The sequence below is a fragment of the Hippocampus comes genome, unplaced genomic scaffold (assembly GCF_001891065.2).
Source record: "Hippocampus comes isolate QL1 unplaced genomic scaffold, H_comes_QL1_v1.1 scaffold39, whole genome shotgun sequence".
Classification (NCBI taxonomy): domain Eukaryota; kingdom Metazoa; phylum Chordata; class Actinopteri; order Syngnathiformes; family Syngnathidae; genus Hippocampus; species Hippocampus comes.
The window spans coordinates 2,388,685-2,412,009 of record NW_017842054.1 but is presented as its reverse complement, the minus strand read 5'-3'; the positions used below and the strand labels follow the sequence as shown (position 1 = coordinate 2,412,009).

Genomic DNA, 23,325 nt, shown 5'->3' with positions numbered 1-23,325 from the left:
TGTGTGCGTGCGCGTGTGTGTGTGTGTGTGTGTGTGTGTGTGTGTGTGTGTGTGTGTGTGTGTGTGTGTGTGTGTGTGTGTGTGTGTGTGTGTGAAAGACAAGGGAGTGTGAAACAGTAGAAGTGTGCCCAATGAAGACACGCTAAAGCTCTCCTATTCACCGCCCGACTCTGAGGTGGTCATCCAAAAAAGGTGATGAGTCATCCGTTATTGCATTTGTGAGTCACACTGCGTATTTAAGGAGGACAAAAAGTCCAGTAACACACGGTGGGTCAAATCGTCCAGTAAATGACATTTAACAAAGAAACAACAACAAGCCCATACCACATCAGATACGGTATTGAGAAGTACAAATATTTAAGTGGAGGTGAAGTCCATTTTTTTTTCTCTGCAATATGTTCTGGGGTCTAGTCGAGTTAAAAAAAAAAGTATTCTAATTAGTACTGAAATCGTAGAATATGAATTCATCAGAAAAATCCATCTGTTTTTATCCACATCAAGGGGCGGCCATTTTGTCCTTTAGCGCCACCTGGTGTCAACTGAAATCGACATCCCACAGGGGCTCAGCAAGCAAACGTCACAGCTCACCTGTTTTTTGGGTCATGTGACGCAAACCCGCACCTCCAATAAGGACAAGTTCAAAAGTAAAGGGATGGATAGAATTTGAAGACCTTTTAGAGGAGCAACAAAAAATGCTTGCAATATCGCTGTTATTATTTCTACCTTTGACATTTAGAAAATGTGGGAAGACATTTGAACAAGAATCATGGCAGTCGACGCACAAGATTTGCTTCTGCAGGGCACACAAAATTAAGTGATGGGCCGGATCTGGCCCTCGGGCCTTGAGTTTGACACCTGTGGATTCGAACATAAAAGTTTACCTTCATTCATCAGTTTTTTTAATCGTCAAAAAAACTCATTGTCATTTCTTCTCATGTGAAAAAAGTCAACCCAATAAATGAACAAAAAAGCTTTGTGGGAAATGTGGTGGGAGCGGGGGGCGCGAAACAAGCGAGGCAAAGACACATTTCATATTAAAAAGTATTTGTATTGTCTTGTCAAACTGCCCTACTGCATAACATACACCATACATGTACTCACTATACAACATGCCTTTTCCGGATTATAACAACAAAAAGCAATGACAATATATGTACACAGCTGGGTTACAAGTTGTACTGATCCCTTGTGCCTGGACAAAAAAAAAAAACAAACAACTCCGCCCCTGGGCCACGGGGTCTCCGTTGAAAGAAACACAAACAAACACGTCATCAGAATAAAGGGATTTTCCGTTACTACTGTCCAGGATCGGGTGATAGATGCAATAAATTAAAGGTAGAGAACAGTGGAAAAGTTCAAACGCGTCCGCCTTCATCCTTCAATACATCCCGGCCGTCTGCAGGAATACTCGGCCCTCTGAAAGAGACGCAAACACAAGATGAACGATTTGAGCGCTTTTATGGCGAATCCTCCAAACGATCGTCAAATTTGATGCCGATGCGTCTGCCCGCGTGAGACCACGTCAGCAGAAAATATTCACGCTATAACGGCGCCCATCTGTCGAGGATGTCTGCTTGGGAAAGGGCATAGATGTCAAATTCCGGTCCTTGAGGGCCCCCGTCCCGCATGTTTTCCATTTCTCCCTCTTGCAACACACCTGATTCAAACGAAGAGGATCGATATCAGGCTACTGCGGAGCTTGCTGAGGAACTGGTCATTTGAATCAGCCGTGCTGCAGCAGGGAGAGATGGAAAACGGCGGTCCTTCGGGGCCCGAGTTTGACACCTATGCGATAGGGGCTCGTTTGGGGAAATTCCCCTGTTGGAGCCTATCAAAGTACGAGCCCTGGAATTTGTCCGAAACTCATGCGCTACATCAAAATGGTTGACTTCCTGTTCGACTTGCTCAATGGGTCCTTGAGACGTGTTCGTGCATCCTGACGAGCACCCAATTTTGTGTCGATTGCTAAAACTGGTGTCACGGGCTTGTTTTTTGGGTCATCTGGCGAAAATGTGACGTGCAGTTACCACATATGATTACACCAAGGGAAAAAAGGGGAGGTAGTTGCTTTAGAGTGCCTCATTGTCTGCCATGAGTGTGAGCGCGACACGATGAGGGGAGAAGGAAGAGCAGGGAAGAGGGCAATGTATTTTTAAAAGTTCGACTTGACAGCCAGAGTGCAGACAGGTGGTTGTGGCTCGTATAGTCGCTGTAGAGTGCCTTGTTGTCTGCCATGAAGGCACACATGGCACATGGAGGAAAGCAGAAGAGGAAGCAGGAAATTATTCTCTATATTATCGTTAAATTGGACTTGGCAGCCAGCGTGTGGACCGGTGCTTGGGGTGCCTCGGTCTCGTTAAAGCGGCAACTGGAGGTTTTACGCCGATAGACAAGATTCTGTAGGTAAAAATAGATAATTCAGTGAAGCGCACATGCATGTTTTTGCCATGCATGTGCGACTACCTGAGATCTGAGCACACGAGTGAAACCTCCCCCGCCAAAAAAGTGAATTCTTTCTGGAAGAATGTGTTTTATGTAATCACTTCATCAGTATGATAAATCTCGTACATTGCTTTGACCAAAGGCCATTCATAATAAGCACTTCATAAGAAAGGTTCAGAACAAGGCCTTTTTTTTTGTTTGTTTTTTTTTTAAGGCGTTTGATCCCCTTTTCTGCGCGATTAAACTTCCTGGCACAAAGGAAGCGCATCCTGCCCCCGCCGTCTGACAGACAATTCCCCTTTAAATGATTTATTGCTGGGTGTTAATTATGCAAATGATGTCCAAACAAACTCATCACGAGAACAATTAAGACGGCCGTTAATTAGTGGCCAGTTCTCTTCCTGCTTCACTGGCATTCAATTAAAAAAAAAAAAAGGGTCTTGGAACAAGCTCGCTGTCTGCTGCGGTCGGCCCGGGGTCTGGTCTATTGGGTAGTTGGAGAGGGGTTTGGAGGGGTGGGGGTTAGAGTAGAGGGGGTCTCCTGCCAGGAACGCTGTCTTTCCTTCTCTCTCTGTCTTGTCGAACACATTTTCCTCGTTAATCCAATGGTCGCGGAGATAAATAATAAATATATTAAACGTCGCAGTGCATTAAAACAGAAGTTGCAGTCAAGCGTATCGTACTCAGCGGTGTTTCTCAGAAGTGCTCCTGCGAGGCGGGAAAAAAAAAATCACTGAAAAGTCCTTCCAGTAGACTGATCAGCGAGGCATCAAGTGAGAAAACGTGATCAATTACTACCCCTGGCCAAGGGTGTTGTGCGGGAGCTCTAGTGGCTTGCTTGTAAGCAAGTGCCTCCGCTACTTGTTATTTTTATTTCTTGACTTTGCTTTGAAATACCTTGAGGTCCTTTAACTGTAGATGCTTTTGAATGTTGTCTTTTTAATCCCCCCATGCCACCTGTAACCTGATAAAATGATAAATTGTCCCTGAAAGGGTTAATTGTGTGAAGCACACTGAGTGAGCTTGTAAGATGAATGCGCTACAAAAAAGTTAACTTGCCTTTTTGTTTTGGAGGTACAGTCGTTCGATTGATTTTTTTTTTTTGCTTTGTGTTGCAAGTTTGTCTCATTGGTTAGCTTTCGAAATTTACTGTCGAACTCAAACGGTTCGATAACGCATACAGACACAGCATGTGACATTACTCATGTCGGTATGTATGATATGTATGTATTATACTGCCCCCTTGTGGCCAACGCATGCATACAACAAGGAGCAGCACGATGCCCATTGAATTGGAGCAGCAAAAAAAAAAAAAACATGACAAAAAATATTGAATTCTTTAAATTATATTTGATTTGTTTTTACAGTATGTTTTAATAAAGTGCAGTATGGTACAGTCCTATTTTTCCTCACATTTATTGGCATATTGATGGGATTTTAATTCGTTTGGTGGCCAAACTTTTTCCTCTGAGTTCCACATACAGAACAACGGAACGCTAGATATGCTCTGTGTAACACCAATTTGTTCTTATTATTGTTATTAGATGGTAGGAAGATGTGGGCTGCAACCCCAAAAATAGTGTTGCAGGCCGTGTTAAATTATCGAGGTTTGTTTTTCGTCTACATTCCCCTACATCACACCCCAGCGAAGTTCAAGCGGACGAACAAGGACACAAGCTGCTGTGAGTCGCAACTCGACGGCTCTTTTGTTGGGCACCTTGCACTGTTGCCTTAACGTCCAGCCTGTCATCCTCCAGCTTGACGACGTCCGCGTCCTGGGTCACAGAGTCTGTCAAGAGAGAGGCGGCTGATGATTGATGTGCTGCGCTTTGGTCATTAATGAATAAAGGAAGTCAATTATAAAGCTAATGAACAGTCGAGGCTGCCGCCAGTTAACGCTTGTTGACATTTATGTAAAAAAAAAAAAAAAGAATGCTTTGTGTTTTCGGCTAACCCGAGAGCGCGCCGGCGGCGTGCTGCAGGAAGCCGTGCTCCGCCTGATCTCGAAGTTTCACCTCCTCTTCCAAGGCTTCCTGAAGTCTCCTCTTATTCCTCTTTTCCTTCTTCAGTCGCTTCTGAATGAGAACTGAAAGAATTAACAGGAGGAGGAAAAAGTGATGATGCCATCTATTAGTTTTGGCTCATCTGTAGACTGACATCATATCGAGAAAGCTCAGGTGAGATCATCAGGCATTAGGTCAGCGTTGTTGCGCTCACTGTTTGGGACGGGAGATTAGCTTTGGATGCAAACTCTCTTGAGTTAGCTTTTTATTTTGTACATTTAAACTTGTCAAAACACGAAATACATTGTAGACATATTTGTATGGAAAAAAAAACAGGATGCATCGTAATGTCTGTGTGTGCCTTTAGGAGGCAGGGCTGCATTCGGTGGTGTTGACATCATGGAGTCTGTGTGCGAGTGTCTGGATGTGAGCTGTGGTCGACAGCAGCAGCTGTGCTTTTTGTCACAAAAAAAGGGGCTTGCCTCGGTTTTTCTGCTCCATGCTGAGCTGCCTCTCCAGCGTCTCTCGCAGCTCTCGCTCGCGCACCAGCTCTATCTTCAGCTCGGTCCTCTCCAGGTGGTCCTGCTTCTCCTGCGCCCGGGCGTTCTCTATGGCAACCCTCAGGAGACCCTGCTTGGAGACACACACGGGCGCACATCAACAACAGGTTACACGCCGGAACGCCCAACAGCTGCGGCAAACATTTGACGGCGGCCCCGCAAAAATGGAATTTGCATATGAACTTAGGTGGGAATCGTTCCAAACAATCTACGGTGAGAATTTTGGCACCATCCAATAACTACAAGGAGTTTCTGTTGTTCGGATCGAAGGTGTCACAATGCAATCAAATCCTACTTGATCACTTTTACTTACTTACTTTGACTTTCATATATTAAGAGTATAAATATTAGTTTTCTCAAAAACAGCACCCACACAAAAAAATCTTGGAATGGAAATTTTTCAGGAAGGAGGTTTTACTTTTTGGCCATCAATAAATGACGAAGCAAATGTTTGAATTAAAACCAAACTTTAGCAGTAAATATTTAAGTAAGACAGAACTTAAAAAATGCACAACTTAATCAATTCTAACTTAGCATAAAATATTTAAGATATTAATTTCAAATGTCAATGGATTGAATTTATTCAAAATGTTTTTTTATTGTATTTATTTTATACAATAATTATCATACATTTATGATGCATTTTTTTTTATCCATATATTATGCCCTGAAAAGGAAGAACTATTTTAAAATCACGGTGGGTTAAATGCATTTTATTTATATTTTAATATATTTTTTCTTTTTTACTTCATTTATTAATTTATTGAAAAAACACACTCAGTCATTTTATTTATTCTTATAAAACGATGGGTAGGTCTGCTGATGTCATTCCCATCTTGTGTGTAGCTCAAATCTCAAAGGGGTCAGTTTAGGTGACAAACCAAGTTCTTGTTTTGTTATTTTTTATTTTCACAGAGTGAAAACCAAGCTGGCGCTGACTCCTCCACAACAAAGACGTGAGAAGCAGGCCACCGCACGCCCATCGCAATTGAACCGGATCCTAAATGTCTGCGCCTCCTCAGCTATTTACCATTGCGTGACTCTCTAAAGAGCGCTTCGCCGTCGCCCTTCTATTCATCTCGGAGTATAATAGCGGCCATGATAAGAATGGCAACAAAGCCCCGGCAGAGCCTCACCTGGATGTTGGTGAGCAGCGTCTCTATAGAGGACAAGCCTTCCGGGAAGATGAAGGGAGCGTGGTGGAGACCCGCTGCGAGCTTGTGTCCCGCGGGGTACGGCGCCTTCTCGCAGCCGTCCCTGCTCGCCGGGGGGTGTTGGTACACTTGTCTATCACCGGCCAGCGGGTTGGATTCTGCCAGACATTGAGGAGAACATTTCTCAGGCCCTAATATGGAGACACTTTCACTCCCTTGAAAAAGAACAAATCAACAAAAGACGTGATCCCCGCGCGTCGTGCCAAAACCTGATGTAGTGTGGATTACGTCTCTTTTGTTCCTTGACTGTTACGGTCTCGCACGCCAGTCACAGTCATGAACGGACAAGTAATGCAAACATGTTGAATCGATCATGATTATTGACAGATTTCGAAAGGAAAGAGTTGGGAACGGCGGACGAAAAGTACACAAACAACAGCAATTTGTTTTCATCACAAGAACCGTTGTCATTTCGTTGAAAATGCACTGTATCGCTTATCCTCGGTCTAAATTGCAACCTGTGTATGTCACAAAACGTTGGACCTCGGAGAACAAAGATGGACCCTTACAGTGCTCCTTTTCCTGACAGCGTAAATATTTCCAGTTGTTAAAAAAATGAGTGAGCCGATTTATAATGTCCATCCAGCTATCCGTTCTCTACCGCTGATCCGGGGTCGAGCAGATTTACAGTGTGGGAATTACGAATTTGTCGTGGCCCGGTCAGTCCGCTGTCGGAATGTACATAAGTGGGCTGAAATGGTCACAGGCCATTGCTAATGTCGAACCGTCAGGTCCCCCCCCTTCCCAGCCACAATGGTCTCCGCTTCCGTAAAAGTGCACTATTATGCACTGCTTTCCAATTTATATTTTACCTGCAATTAAATTCAACAAACGCGCTCCAGCCTCGACACGAAAAAAAAAAAAAAAGATAAAGGCGCTGCAAAAATAAATCACAAAGACATTTTCTCATTCTGCCGTAAAACATTTTTATGACGACGTGCCGCATTTTGACAGCTGCCGCTTAAAGTACCTTCTGAATTAAAGTCTTGTTCTTGTGACCAACGCGAGCAGGCTGCACTTGCAGCACACTCTTGAACAAATCCGGCCAGATGCTATTTTGGTTCTCCGCAACACATTTGAATAATTTACAGCTTTCTAATTTGTTGAGTGAATTTCTTGTAAACACATAAAAACCACATATTAAATGGGTGTTTACACTAATCTTTGTCCCGGTTTAGGATTTCTCTTTTTATGACATGGCAGCACGCCGATTGATAATGCATCACAGCTTGACGTGGCCCATAAAAAGCAGCAAAGAAGAAGAAGCTGCATTATGGCTGACCATCTGTTTGTACACGTGAGAAGCACGCGTGTGCACGCCCGCCGCACGGTAGTGGCGCGAAGTAACAAAGAGCGCAGGGACTCAAGGTGCTAATAAATCAACGTTCAGAAAAATCGCCACAGATAGAAGACAAAATCGAAATCAAGCCGCTCGCAAACATTTTAGCCATGTCCCCTAAATGCGTCAAATCACACGCCACTGAAAAACATGGATGCTACTTTCTATGCCCCCAATGAGAGGTGCTAGCCACCAGCTAGCTCGCAATTAGAGACGTTTGATACCACTTTTTTTCCTCACCAATACCTCCAGTACTTTTGCTACATAAAATTTCATTTAACACAATGAAAAAAAATAAGACCTTTCTTTCTAATACAGATGCTGACTCGTAGTACTTTTGCTACATAAAATTTCATTTAACACAATAAAAAAAAAAAAAGACCTTTCTTTCTAATACAGATGCTGACTCGCCGATGTGTCAAACTCTCATCGTATCACGCCCACTATTGCCAAGGAGGACCTTTTTTTGCATCGTGTCTACAATGTCTCGTATCGGAAGCCTCCATGAGTATCCGATACCTGGTATCGGTACTCTCCGAGCCATTCTATGTGGCTCCACTTGACATAGCTAGCTTGCTAATTGTAACGTGTAGTGGTAGAAACGATTTTAGGAATAATAATTAAGTAATTTCTCCGCACACATTAGGCGAGATAACCACTAATGGAAATGAAGGTGCTGATGTTTTTATATAGTTGGTGAGGAGTGGCTTGTGCATGATGCCCAAGTGCATCAATGGGCCCCATTGTTGCCACGCCTAAAAAAAAAAAATCTGAAATGGTGAAAAACAATTTGACCTTATCTCCCGTTTTCACAAACTGCATTAGAAACTAAAATATGATTCGACTTTACAGCATCTTTAAGTGCATTTCATTTAGTCAGTCATTTTTTTTACTTTGACTTAATGAATCCAATCTGTAATTACACTTTTACGAGTGTCGTTTTCCAGTCAGGGTGTGTACTCATTAAGTTCCGAATGCTAGTACTTTGCCATCTCAAAAGATGAGCCATTTTTAAAATCCATATTGGACACTTGTTTTTTTTTTATTTAATTTTTTGGTCAAAAGTGTCCGTAGAGGCCTAGCAAAGCTTAAACATGCAGTTTCATATTCGGACACTTTTTTTCCTCCCCTCTGTCTCATCTCTGTGTGACAAATGACAGTGTTTTCTCCACTTAGCTGACCGCAGCATCTTTCAATCCCTCCCCCCCCAAAAAAAAAAACGTTGACTTGGCCTCACGTCTTGGCAACTGTCACATTCAAGGTGTTTCACAGATGAGAAACATTGCCCACCCCACCCACTCACCCTCTCCAACCACACACACACACACACGCACGCACGCACGCACGCACGCACGCACGCACACCTTCGTCTATTACTTTCAAGCTAAGAGCATTGCTCTGCAGAGAAAGGTAATTAGCAGGTGCTGGCGAGCTCAGCGGAGGGCATCCAACGACACTCCTGTGGCCCACACAGACACATGCGCGCGCACACACACACACACACACACACACACACGCACACACACACACACACACACACACACACACACACACACACACACACACACACATGCTGATAGCCCGCTGAAGTGCGCAGTCAGCAGCGTGGGCTCCCCAGGCTCCTTGGATGTGACTGATCCTTTATTGAGTTACTGTTTTACGCCTACTTTACCTCACTCTCTCTCACGCACACACCCACACCCACACCCACACACACACACACACACACACACACACACACACACACACACACACCCACACCCACACACACACACACACACACACACACACACACACACACACACACACGCACATCTGCGGGCCCGTTTGATCATTTACCCATCTCCCTAACCAAGGTCACTGTCTGTTTTCTCCCCCCCCCCTCCTCCTCTTAAACTTCATTGCTCTTTCTTTGCGCTCTTATTCCTCTCCCGGCCGTCCCCGGGGGGCATCGAGCATCACCACGTGAAGACTGCCAGTCAGCGGAAGAGAGAGCGAGAGAGAGAGATGGGAGGATAGAGGGAGGGATGGAGGAGAGGTGAGTAAAGGAGGAGGGTGGGGGGAGACAGAGCCGGAATAAAATTCTGCTGATGTTTGGTTAATGGGAGTGAGGTGTCAGGGATGGCCTCTGATCTTTGTTGCATGGAGACGTTGTTCAAAGAGCGCACGAAACAGCACACACAGCCAAATCTGATTCTCTCTTACACACACACACGCACACACACGCGCAGATTTAAGCACAATGGATTGACAGAATGACAGCGCCGACGTGCCCTCTGAAAACTTTGCCCCGCCCCCCCTCCCCCACTCCTGCCTGATCTACAGAAGAAGCATGTAATCCGGCAAATGTACGCAGGCTTCATTTGCATGCGGGAAAATCAATTCAAAGTCAATTGCATAAATGCGGCGTCCACCCCAAGGAGGCCTTTGCGCGTCACCGTCGCCGCCTTTGTCAATATGTTCACAGCGAGCTGACAGCAGCCCCCACCACGAAAAAAATAAAACAACCTTACCTGAGGATGCCTTTGTGATTTGGGAGATTTGATTTAGGGAATAATGCGATTCGGCATTAGAATACATTTGCACGGGGCGCTCCTCGCTTGATTTTTCTGCTGACTGTTTTGTCCTTGAGCAGTCCTCATTAAGCTAATGCAAAGCTCACGGGCAGAGAGAAGCAAACAAACTGACGTTGCAGCGCCGCGCCGACGCCGGGGCCCTAACGACAGGGAGGCGGGTCGTTATGCAGATGAGGTGCGGGAGCGCCGCCCGGCTCGTTAAGGCCGCGGCCCGGCAAATGGCTGGCTAATGCCGCGCTGTCCGACGGAATGGTTGGCCTTCGCTCTCGGCGGGGGAGCGCAAGGCCGTCATCGACCTGTTGTTGGGAAATGATGATGACGTTGCCCGCAGCACCTTAAAACAAGTGTGCGTTTCTGCAGTCGTCAGAGTACAGTTTTGGAACTCTCAGTTCAGTTGTACAGATATTTTAGATAGTGAAGAAAATGTATAAAGGGAGACAAATGATTTCTTGGGAAACGTACTTGTTGTCATTTGGTCACCGCGCTTCCAATTGCGAAAAGTCAACGATTGTGGAAGGAACAAAATAAAAATAAAAATGAATGAAAGAGTCGGTTCCTTAAATCGTAGCTGCGTTTGAGAAGCCTGCGAAGGACGTCGCGTTTGCATGGATTATTCAAAGTATCCAAACATCCTATTGGCAGCTCTGTTCCCTGCCTATTGATTTGCCGGTGGAATAATCATTACTGATTAAGAATCTGCAAATGATTAATCGCTGTGACAAGAACATCTCGTTAAAAAAAAAAATACCCAAAACAAAACAAGACACGATGACCCAAAGCGGATGCCGGAGTTGTTTGTGTCCTAAAACTTCTGAAAGTTGTCTCGTCTCGTGCATTTCAGCAACAGAGACTCTCCACACTTTGCTTTTCAGCCCCTTTATAGAGCAAAGACGACATTGCAACGCAGTGCATCTATAATTCAAATTTTGAATCACAGAGAAACCAGTGACGGTCACCCACACACAAGAAGTGAGTTGCAGAACCCCGCACACAACCACTGTACCCGGACCCCAAACCTGAGTAACCAGAACCAGAACCCTTCCCTTTAACCCTGACTCTCTGAACCTGAACCCTGACCCGCTTTTCTTAACAATTGAATTCCTATTTTTGTGGATGGTACCTGTCCGAAATCACATAAGTTTACCTTTGTCAGCGCGCCCCCTTTTGCTTTCCTTGCTGTATTCCATCGAGTCCGACTCTCTGACACCCGGCTGTGCCAACACGCAGTGACTTAAAGTGACGCCATCGGGGAGCTGATCTGAAGTCAAAACGTGTAACGAGTTAATACCGTCATTTGTCGCTCGTTACGTTCACTTGATGTTCGGGAGGTACATACGCGTGTTTTCTGTGGCGCGTTCTGTGCGAGAGGGAGAACTGGACACGCTGCTGTGATTGGACGACATCGGAGCTTCCTCCAGCGAGGGGGAAGGGGAGGGGCTGTCGTCGTGCATGCGCTCCTGTTGGCAAACGACAGAACGGTTCTTCACGAAAACGGACAATGTCACAAAACAACACAACCCATTCAGAATCCATTTTCATTTGGCAAGACAACCCACAACATGGGGGGGAGGGGGGGTACCTAATGAAGAGGCCGGCGAATTCAGGCCACCTATGAAAAGATGGAAAACGCCCGAACGTTTTTCCCAGAACAATTGGGATCGTTGCTGTTAGTCTTGGAAACAGGGAGCCCTTCAAAAACAAAATCTTCCTCCTTGCAATCAGGAGGGAACTTTTTTTTTTTTTTGAGGTCTTAAAACGTGACATCATCCTGTCTAGTCACATGTAGTACTGATAATGTGTTGTTACAGAGAGAATGAGCAGGAGATTGGTAACTAAGAGCAATGTTCTCACAACCATTTTCATATCGTATCAAGAAAACTGACATAGTTTGGCTTACTTTGAAAAGTTTCGTTTGATGAATCTTTAGGGGAGGGCAAGTCCTCCCCAATAAAGAGGAGAACAATACGCATTTTGTTCATGGACAAATCGAACCTTTTGGAGTGTGCCATGTATGTTGCTGCATCTATTTGGCGGTAAAACAAAATAGTCCCGTTCAAATATAATGTGGAGCTTTTAATATACACACAAAAAACGGCAGCTGTACCGCACCGTGGACAACTTTTTGGGGACGGGTGTCCCTCCTAAATGTGGTCTGTAACGGGCCGGAAGCTATGAAACAACACGGCTGCAGTGCGACGGGATCCTCGTTTTTCGATGGGCGTTCACCTTAATGACGGAGGCGGGGGGCCGGGCGGCCGGGTTGGCGTGGTGGAGCTGCGCCATGTTGGCGATGCTGGCCAGCGTGCTCAAGCGGTTCATCTGGCCCATCGCCATGGAAACGGAGGCCGGTGCCAGACTGGCCGGGATCAGGGGGTGTGACATCATCATGAAGGGCAGCTGGTCCAGAACTTGAGGTGGAGAAAAGAATAAGATGAGTGAGGTTGGATTTTTGCCTGACATACCTTATAAGGGGATCCTTCCGTAATCTCCAAGGAGGAGGTCCGACATCAGCTGAAATGTTTGATTGTGAACCCATTCAAGGACTCCGGAAAACTCAAACTGTCAAGGAACGGCACTTCGAGTCATAGAATGCACTTAAAAAGTTCAGCACGAGTCACTTTAGCAAATCGTCACAAGCCAGAAGAAATTGACCGATCATTACAAGTTGCTAACCGTAGCTGAGGAAAAACAATCTGACAACATAATATTCCAAATCAATACATTGAACAAACTGTATATGTGTATGGTTTGACGTACTTACGGGAGTGTTCTCACCTGACCAAGCGAACGGCACCAAGGCAGAACACAAACAAGAGTCGGCCTACCAATCAAGTGGACGAAAACGTTATCGTGTGAACACTTTGGGGCCCTCGAGAGCCCCAAGTGGGATATTTCTTTTTTCCCCCCCAGCTTTCCCGAATCGCGTTTCGTGATATTCCGGTTGCGCTCACGACAGCACCTGGACGAAATTTACGCTGTTCGCTTCACTGGCGACAAACAAACAAACACGTGTCCCTTTTGATATTCCGATGCATTTTCGCCACTTCCAAGCGCAGCTCATCTCATCTCGGCCAATCTATTGTTCACACGGCTCTCTTTAAATCAAGAAACGACTCGCTTTAAAGGGAAATCCCTTCCCTCAACGGCACCCCTGTGGCTTGTTGACATCCCTCTCTCTGGTCAGGACACAAACAATCCCATTTTGGGAAGGGGGGGGGGTAGAGGTTTGACATAAATATTTATCATTTAATAAAGGCACAAGCAAAAACAAAAGACACACACGGTGAGGAAGTGGAACAAAAGAAGCTGATGGCAGTGCTGGTGCTGGGCCAGCAACGCATGATGGGTAATTATGCACACAAAGGAGGGGAGGAGAAAAAAAAACCCCAAACAACACAATGTTGGTCGCCTTTCTGCACAATTGTCATAAATAAGATGAAAGGGAGTTGGGGAGGGGGGGATGAAGGAAGGACAGCGAAGGAAAGAGATGAAAGAAGACAGAGAGGGGAAGAGAGAAAGGAGGAAAGGGATGGAAACGGGGATAGAAGGAAGGGATGGTGAGGGAAGGAAAGCAAATGAAAGAAAATGAAGATACGATTGACGGTAAATATTGGATGGAAACAAAGGAGGATGGAAGGAAGGAAGGAAGGAAGAAAGAAAGGATAGAAACAAAGGAGGGGAAGAAGGAGGGAAGATATGAAGGAAGCAAGGAACGAAGGAAGGAAGGCAGGCAGGCAGGTAGGAAGGAAGGAAGGAAGGAAAGTAAATAGAAGGATGGAGAGAAAAAAGTAAAGGGGTCAGCATGAATGGAAAGCAAAAGAAGGAAAGCAGACAGGAAAAGGTAAGAGGAGAGGCAGGACAGAAGGTAAGAAAGTAACTGGGAAGTAAATTCCTTGTTTCTTGCACGCATGGCCAATAAATCTGATTCAGAATCTGACAGAAGGTAAGAAAGTGGGGAAGGAAATGAAGGCTGGAAGGCGAGAAAGGAAAACGGAAGAAGGAAGGAATGAAGGAAGTATCGAAGAACGGAAAGACAAACAGCAAAATAAGCAGGATGGAAGTGATTGCGTTCGGGTCCCACTGATATGGATTTTTTTGAGGCCGATTCCGATATTTGGCAGAATAAAATTCCGACAACCGCTTAATCTGCCAATTCATTATAATTTTTTTTTTAATCATAAAATAAATTAAAAAAAAAGGGGGAAGTATTGTTTGAATGCCATCATGTTGTAATGTCTTATATATATATATATGGAATGAATATATGGAAATAAATAAACCGAGCGATGCATATTTAGCTAGCTTATATCGGCTGAGTAATTGGTCAGGCCTTGGACCAGACATATGTTTTCTTGTTTTGGGCCCGCTGGATGCTTCCAAACAAAAGAAAAGGCAGTCGACGTAAACAAACAGCTGCTGCCACAATCAAGCGGCAGCCACTGTGTGCATTTGACTTCTCCTCTGCCACCACCTCCTGCTATCATTTCCTTCGCACCCCCCCGCCCCCAACCCTCCCTCCTTGTTCTCTTTGGCCCTCCCATCGCTCTCTCTTATGTTTCATTAAAAAACATCAAAGGTCAAAGTGGCTCTCTTCTGTTTATCCAAACAAGCCATTACTGTAAACAAACCGTGGCTGTAAATTTCCCAGAAGATCTTGTTAAACGCACAAATGGCTCACGCTCAGAAAGGTGTTGCACTCAGCATTTGCGTGCATGCGTGCGAGATCCGCCTTTGTGGTGCTTCCAGCCCTAGTAGGGGCCCTGCACTTCCCATAAGGCAGTGGGTGGCGCTTAAAAAAAAAAAAGCCTGTGTCGTATGCTTATGTGTGTGCGTGTGTTTCCACTTGACTCCGGCTTTAAGAGTGATTAAGCTTTACAGGTTCCTAATGGCTGGTGGTAACCATGCCACCTAACTCCACACAGATGCTATCGCCGCTGGTAAACAAAGGTTACGAGCGGCCGCGAGGACCACGGCAAACACGTACAATAGAAACTAATAATAGTAATGGTAGCGACATATAAAGAGATGCATAATTTAAACTGTTACGTGTGTGTGTCCGTGTGTGTGTGTGTGTGTGCGCGCCAGATTGATAGTGTATTCCACACAGGCCTCCGTATAAGCCCTGTCATCTGTCTAAACACACTGATGTCGCTTTAACCTGTCGATAACGGCGGGGGGTGAGGAGTGGGAGCGTGAGGGGGTTGGAGCATCCGGCTTGTGTGCGTGTGTGTGTGTGTTGAACCATCGATCTTCCCCCCCGTTTGTCGTTTGCATTCAAGGTAGTGAATTACAGAGAAGGCTATTGATTGGTCTCCGGCCTCTCATCTTGGTCATCTCTCGATCTGGCGCTCTGTCCATCCCGGCCAGGAGGTGAGCAAAGCGCGACACGCGTGGCCACCTGCGGCCCGCTCTGTTCTTTGATGCGGTCCACATTTACATTAAGTGTCCGATAAGGCTTATTGAAGTTTGAAGATTTTTGTTGTTTGTCCTCATTCGCCCCACCATTGGCTGGAGACCATTCCAGGGTGTGCCCCCCCACCTCTCACCCAAAAACATTCCGGGATAGGCTGCGTCTCACCCACCATCCTCATGAGGACGCGCATGATGGAAAATCGCCGAATGTTGACATTTTCCTCACTTCATCTAGCAAACCGGGTTACAGCTCGCAACACGGACGACGTCACATGCGGAGTCCAATCAGCTGCATGTTAGCGCAGCTGCATGATTCGCATCGACAGTGCACGGATGTAACAATTGTGCGGCAATTAAGAACGTTTATGTGCATACACGTGTGAGCATGTGTGTGTGTCTGTGTGTGCGTGTGTGTGTCGAAAAAGAAATGACACCCACTCAATCCGGGACTGTGGTCGCCGTTCTCTCCGTTGTGGCCGCCATGCTGTTGGTTGCTGTGGTAACCGCCCATCTCCAGTTTGATCTTCTTGGCCAGGGCGGACAGATCTGCGAGAACAGATAAAAAAATGATATTGACGCTTAATCGGCAAAACTCTGGCCTATAATCTTTTTTTTGGGGGGGGGGAACATAATTGGCCCGACTTTTTCTATCCATTGTATAGCAAAAACGGTGGAGAGGAAGTTGCATACCACGCGTGCAATGAGAGCCACACTGATGTAACTAAACATAACCTCCTTAAGGTGGGGTGAGAGACAGAGCGAAGGGAAAGGCGATCAATAGCAGTTGGATCAATGGCCCCGGTGGAAGATTAAGCTCTACGGAAGGTTGTCACTGGAAGACATTCATTCCAGCCGCTCCGGTGCACCGCTCATTTAGTGTGGCAGGGAATCAAGCGAGACATTCATCTCTCCCGCACGGAGCACTCCGGTCAACACGCAACATTTTTGCTGTCCAATATTTGAAAGGAAGCAAGCAACTTCGATTCTATTTTTATTATTAATTTTTTTCTTAAATTTGTGCTCAATTTGCCTTTCAAGAGCGAGGAGAATAGCGAGGCCCATTTTCATTTCTTTCGTGAACCTCTGCGACGACTCTGACCCCGCGAGGGCAACCTTTCAAATTCATACAATTAAATATGTCTTGCGCTAATGCGGACAAACACGGCGAATTATTAAAACTGGACAACTGTGCAAACACCAGCGAGGAAATACAAACAAGGCCTTAAGTCTTAATTTCCTGATCTTGGCTACATCGAAACATTAGCGCCAAGCTCAACTGCTCTGTTTTTGTTCTTTTTTTTTTTTTCTCTCCTCCTTCGCCTTTTGCTCTGACAGGACTCTGTCGGAGCAAAAACGTCGACAACCACAACAAATTGTCCCCTTTTTTTCTTCTCATCTTCTGCACTGCCCTTTTTCCTCGCCTCACTTTTACCTTTTCAAAATGTCAGCATCACAGCGGGACGTCTGGCCGCCATGTTGCGTTTGTGTGTGTGGGGGAGACACTGAGGAGGGGATCACATCAAACGATTCCCACCGCCCATTTTTTTTTTTTAACGCTCAAATGTCCTCACCGGAACGCTCTCTCTCTCTCTTACTTTCTCTTCCTCTCTCTCATGTGGGCCTGCCTCTAATCAGGCGCGCTGACATTGCCGCCGCGCCCTCTCCTTGAGGTGGGAAAGAGAATGCTCCCCCCCCCCACCCCCAAAAACGGACGCTCTCGAGCAAAAATCACACACACACACACACACACACACACACACACACACACACACACACACGCAGCGAAGCACCTTTGAACAACAGGAACGGAAGCGGCGGCTAATAGAAAATCTTTTGAGGAGCAGAATAAAAAGATCAGTACGCAGAGACGACCACAAAGACAAGGGCAACTTTGAGATCGGTCAGGTGCCAACAATTACTTTTTTCCTCTCGTTTTTGACACACACACACACACGCACACACGCACAAGCGCGAAAAAAAACAAAAAGGACTCACAGACAAGCTTAATAACAAGGTGCTATGACCTTTCGTAGGCTTTTGAGTAATTAAAAACCAATTTCTAGGGCCCAACGAATATGGATTTTTGAGGCTGATGCAATCCCGATATTTGCCAGAATTAAATTCTAATAACCGATTTTCGTACAACCCCATGTATGATTCGTACCCATGTGAACCCCCCAACCACCCCCATCAATCAAAACATTTTGTGGGGGGTATTCATTGTTATAATCCTGTTGCATTTATGCAAGTATACAATTTTAATGCTCCCATTACATCACAATAATTTTATTTTATTTTATTTATTTATTTTTTGCTGTTTTAGCCAATGTTTGTGGATGAAAGTTTCCTCTGTTTCACTGTTTGGGTCAAGCTCCTCCACTGTTTTGAAGAGAGCGCCATGAGGGTGTGCAGGGAGAGAAAAAAAATCCTTGTGTTGAGGGGCTGTAATGAGCATGCCAAGCCAAGTACTGAAATGTACGAGCCCGCAAACGCACCACTTCATCGCAAAGTGATGTCACAAACACAGCAGCGATATTGCCGACGAAAACCGCACAGGAGGAATGGCACCTGTGTCACACTGTCAACATCCACGTGTGCTAAGTCACGCCTTTGAAAAGTAAAGCCGACAGCTCTCGCCGGCGCTGCTAGCCGCTAGCGCCGCCGAAGCTGGACGCTGGTAACAGGCCCCGTACAATACAGTGACAGCGTAATTAAGACAATGAGCGATTATTTCAGGAACGCTTACAAAAGTAAAGATATGAATTGCATGAATTACAATTATTTGTCCTTCAGTATTTGTTTAATTTTACAACAGAGTCCTCGTGTAAATCAGGTACTGTACCTCGATTGCTCCAGGATTTTTTTTTCTGCCTTCAAGCACCCGTTAATTTGGCGTGAAATACACCTAAATCACTCCCCGAAATAGGGTTTAAAAAAAAAAAAAAAAAAAATCTAATCATGCTGACATTGTAGAATGTGGCGTCTGCTTTCTATGTTAGCGACAAGTGGCTAGCAGATAGCCGCTAAACAAAGTGCCCCATATGGGGTGTCGAAAATGTTGATGCTGACAACCTGACGCAGTTAAAGTTCTTCTGTCAAATTAAAATCTCACTAATGTTTCCAGAGACGGAAACACAGTTTGCTATTATGCACATTTTAAATTTGGGGGGGAAGTTCATTATCTAAAAAAAAGACACTGGACCTGTCGCCAGCCGATGGCAAGGCACATATCCAGCAGCCGTTTACAAGACACAATCACATTCAGAGCAGTGGGAAAAATGTCCCAGCATTTTCTGTTACACAACAAGGTTGTGTAACAGAAAATGCTTTCATAGCCCTAGTTTCAAAATTCAAATTATGCTTAAACCTATCAGGAGATAATTAATAGCTCGCAAGTTTTGCAGGTTTGAAGATTACAAAGGACTTTTTGTGAACTTTATAGTTCAACGACGAAAAAAAAAAGAAAAAGTTTGCAGGTCTTTATCTGAGGTGTCAGCAGTGTGTGTTAATCTTATTAATCAGTCACCTCGTTCCACTCCGCCCTCCTCCTGCCAACACTTGCGTGGGCGCAATGCGTCGTTGCAACAAAGACACAAAAGTCACCTCATCCTCATTCTGCCCTGCATTTAGGTGATCTCCAACCTTTCATCTTCTATGGGGGCGTGTCCTCATTAGGGTCGCGGGCGAGCTGGAGCATTTCTCATCCCACTTCGGGCGCGGGCGCTGTACACCCTGAGCGGTTGCCGGGCAATTGCGGGGCACATATTGAAACCACTACTGCATCGTGCTGCCAGTTGAGAAACTGACGACTGCCAAATCATGAAAGAAATATTTTGCATTCTATTTTTTTCTTCCGTTGACTTAATATACGATAACCTTGCCCATTTTATCGTTTTAATTATAAAATGTGGACTTTGAGAACATAATTTTGCCCACCCCTTTAATAAAGAGGAAAAAAAAATGTATTACGAGCTAGAGTATGGACGAACATGCTCAAGTGGTGCCGTGTCTCTCCAAACGTGTGTGTGTGTGACATTTTCCAGTTGCCGTATGTTTTCTTCGTGTGCAGGTAACAGACAGCGTGCGTACGGTGAGTGCTGGGTGGTCACCTGCGGGAGGCATGATCCCGGCGTGCATCAGACCGCCGTGGGAGAGCATGTGGTGAGCGCCGCCGTCAGTCACCGTCTGCAGCCTCTTGGGCGGTCGGCCGGGCCTCGAACTGCGGGAGCACAACAACACTGGTTATTATTCACTTTGCTACTTTTCGCTCTCTTTTGAGTCACGCTGAGTTCTGAGACGGGTGGCCCGTGCCGAACAAAACTGGCCTTCGAGTCTATAAAATTCAATGAGGACGGAGTTGTGGGATAACAAGTGAAATGTGAGTGATTTCCTGGAAGACTGCTGCACAGCAAATCTGCCCTCCCGCCCCCGTAGATACGAGCAAAGTAAAAAAAAAAAAAAAAGACAAAAAAAGGCGAGTTTCCCCCTATGGCATCAATAAAGCGCCTCATTACTGTTCAGCTTACTCATTCATTTGTGTGCTTATTAAATGTGCGCGCTCGCCCACTGCTCCTTGTTGTCTCACTTGGCCATTTGTTACGAGATTTTCTTCTCACTTCAAGCAGACTCACACTGGGCCAATTGTCGTGAACGGTGCGGGAACACAGTTGCCCTCTTCCTACATTGTCCCGCCGCCCGGCCCGCACTCCACCGTGCTCAAGCACGTTCATGCGTGTCATCGCTTTGACTACTTTCTTGACTCTGTAGCTTCTTGCAAGTCGCTCCGGCTCTGAAGAAGTACGAACGGCCATAGCCCGGCCATCCAGACGTCACGTGTCGTCCATTCGTCTGCGCGGTCAGGCTTGTGGTGTTGACTGCGGCCTTCTATGCCGCAATTGGGCCGGACATGCTCAATCAATCCCATTTGCGGGCTTGGGGGGGGGGGGGGGCGCGAGGGGGGGCGGCGATGGTGAAAAGCTGTCAGACATCACTTGGGCTCTGACTAAACGGTGTGAATGTCCTGACAGGGGGAATGACACGGGCCACATCAGGCTTAATGACAAGCACGGCGCCTCATCTCCTCTCGTACTACACACTTCATATCGTCAGAACTGTGGGCGCGCGTATGCCCGCGAGGAAGGATATTAAAAGACGGGAGGCGAGGCGAAAGAAAGTGTGCAGAGGAGGAGGAAAGGTGGAGGGAGAGATGGAATACACGGAAGGAGGGTCCGAGAGATTAAAAAGAACGAAGAGAGGGCGATAGACGAGCGGCAGCCGCTTCCTAGCGTGGGGTGTCTTTGAGCAGATTTTAATTAGAATCTAATCCAGCCGTCATTAAGGGCCCATAAACGAAGCTGTCAGTCAGGAGATTAATGGCGCCTCATTTGCATATTGCATATAATTCATCAATTACCCAGCAGAAAGGACCAATCCCCTGTTGACACACCCACTGGCTGCGTGTGTGTGTGTGTGTGTGTGTGTGTGTGTGTGTGTGTGTGTGTGTGTGTGTGTGCGTGCGCACGCCGAAGACAGACGGATTATGTAGCCACTAACTGAGACAAAAACAGGTAGCTCCATCGCGTGTGTGTGTGTGTGTGTGTGTGTGTGTGTGCGTGTGCGTGCGCAAGCTCAAAGCAATATGTGTGTACCGTATATGAAGTGTTCAAAGGTTAATTTGATGAGCCGATGAGCTCCACAGTTCCTGCCCTCGGTTTTAATGAGTTGTTATTATTGTCTCTTATTATGGGCCCAGACCGACTGGGATGTGACAGCTGACATCAGATATCACACACACGCGCACTCCTACACACACGCACGTACGCACGCACGCACGCGGGCGCAGAGACACGTTGAGGTTTTCACACAGGAACGCGTGCGCAAAAGGGATTTGTTGGCAAACGTGGGGAGGAAATCTTGTCGGAGCAGATGCATGCCGACGGGCTGGTTGGAAAAATGTCTGCCTTAAGAAAGAATCTCAAGTGAATTAGAGGTTGACTTATATGGGTTTTTTTTTGCTTTTTTTGGGGGGGGAGGCGATATCGATCATTAGTTATCGGGGATGCGGAGAACCGAGGTTTAGAGCCGATGTTGGATTTGGCATCATAATACAACCTTTCAGCTTATGTTTCTTCCACAGCCCCTCCCGCCGACCCCCCGCAAAAAAAGAATACTGTCAAAAATGTCAATATAACAGAAATATTTGTCTTTCATGTGGTTTTTGGTTCAAACAAAAATGAAAAGTGCAGCGAGCTGCACAGGGTCAATAGTATCTCTCAAAATTCAAATCAATCAATCGTCCCCTGAAGTTTACCCGCAGCTTTCGTTGCAATTTATCAAATGAAATTCCAAATGGTGTTTTGCCAAATGGCAGATGGGACTTATTGCGAAAGTTCACGGGACCGCATCACTCGTCTGATGCCACCTTTGTCTCTCGGTATTTCAACACCACTCGGGCACCACAAGACTGAAATGAGCCCTAAGTTTTACTCTTTATTTTGAAAGTTGACTTCATAACAAGTAATATGTAGAGATCATAAACTGCCACCGACTCCCAGTAGCTCCCATATGTCAACGAGTACAGAAGTTTTTGACTACTTGTATTCCAAAAGCATTCAACTTGTGAGTTGCTACATTTTTTTTTTTTTAACAGTGCATCAAGTGACATACTGTGCCGCACAAAAGCAGGATACATATTTTTAGGCGGCTAGTTTGAAGCTAAAGCGCCTTCAATTGACAACACACACTTCAAATAAAAGGTAAAAAGCACCACTGGAGGGAAATCAGACAGCCAAAGAGTGTGGTTCCTTTTTTTTTCTTTTTTCTCTTTTACTGCAGCCGCTTCCCTTTCCCTCACAACTGTTTATTTGCACACACTAATTAATGGCCTGTGCGTGCTGATGGCTCGGTGCACCTTTGCGCGTTTAGAACGGGGGAGAATCAAGTAGACACTGGAAAGGGAGGAAAAAAAAAAAAAGAATAGGAACCTAATTTTGTGTTTAGTCTTCAAGTGTGTTGATACATCAAAGTGACCCGCAGAGGGAGGTCTATATGTGTGTTGTTGCTCATGTATGTGTGTTGTTCGCGTGTGTGTGTGTGTGTGTGTGTGTGTGTGTGTGTGTGTGTGTGTGTGTGTGTGTGTGTGTGTGTGTGTGTGTGAGGTTGAAGAGCGCTGGGTTCCCTGAGGTAGGATTAATGAAAAAGCCTTTCATGGAAAAGTCATCAAGCTGAGGGGATGGAATGAGAGAGAGGAGGAGGGGGAGAAGAGGGGGAGAAAAAAACAGTGCATTGTGTGTGTGTGTGTGTGTGTGTGTGTGTGTGTGTGTGTGTGTGTAAGGTGTGCACAGAGGAGGGGGTGTATGGCTTATGACCTCTTTGTCTCAAACTTTAATTAAAATCTCACCCAGACGTCCTCGCTCATGCCAGCACTGGCCACACACACACACACACACACACACACACACACACACACACACACACACACACACACACACACACACACATTTCATCAAAACACAGGCAGAAAGGCATGACGGTTTACATTGAGTTCTGCCCTCCGTGCTTATCGAGTGTGAGTGTCTTACCTGTGTGTAACGTGAAACGGCAAACACGGCAGCTGGAGCTGAACGCAGGTGGAACAGAAAAGGAAACATAACAAAGATGACAGATCTGGCCCAAAACACATTGGCGGGGAGGAAGTGCCAGAGTCAAAACAGTGGAAGAGCTACAGGCTCACTGGAGGTGCTGATAGGGAGCAGCTGCATGTACAAATGTGGCCCACGG

At 45.9% G+C, this 23,325-nt stretch overlaps 1 protein-coding gene across 4 annotated transcripts; it reads right to left on the bottom strand.

Annotated features, from left to right (window-relative positions):
- Positions 1–1,027: 1,027 nt before the first annotated feature.
- Positions 1,028–23,325, bottom strand: dachc (dachshund c). 4 transcript variants are annotated; one of them, XM_019860352.1, is made up of 11 exons: positions 23,127–23,322; positions 19,656–19,765; positions 15,985–16,092; positions 12,361–12,542; positions 11,471–11,591; positions 11,279–11,392; positions 6,142–6,317; positions 4,928–5,078; positions 4,397–4,528; positions 4,160–4,231; positions 1,028–1,416 (listed from the first exon to the last, which is right to left on the bottom strand). In XM_019860352.1, exons 1-11 carry the CDS (start codon positions 23,225–23,227, stop codon positions 1,379–1,381), a joined length of 1,305 nt encoding a protein of 434 aa, XP_019715911.1. In that variant the 5' UTR covers positions 23,228–23,322; the 3' UTR covers positions 1,028–1,378. The 4 variants fall into 4 exon arrangements, with proteins under 4 accessions (XP_019715911.1, XP_019715912.1, XP_019715913.1 ...); XM_019860353.1 differs by having other exon boundaries at positions 4,928–5,075; positions 23,127–23,321; XM_019860354.1 differs by lacking the exon at positions 11,279–11,392 and having other exon boundaries at positions 23,127–23,325.

What these genes read in the sequence shown, in the direction of transcription:
- dachc (XM_019860352.1), bottom strand. Translation starts at nt 23,227, where the DNA reads ATGTGTTTTGGGCCAGATCTGTCATCTTTGTTATGTTTCCTTTTCTGT. An exon ending in AAGGGGGCGCGCTGACAAAG is followed by an intron (nt 6,318 to 11,278) that starts GTAAACTTATGT and finishes AATGTCTGGCAG; the next exon opens with AATCCAACCCGCTGGCCGGT. An exon ending in CGTTAAGGCAACAGTGCAAG is followed by an intron (nt 1,417 to 4,159) that starts GTGCCCAACAAA and finishes CGTCTCTTTCAG; the next exon opens with AGGGCCGAGTATTCCTGCAG.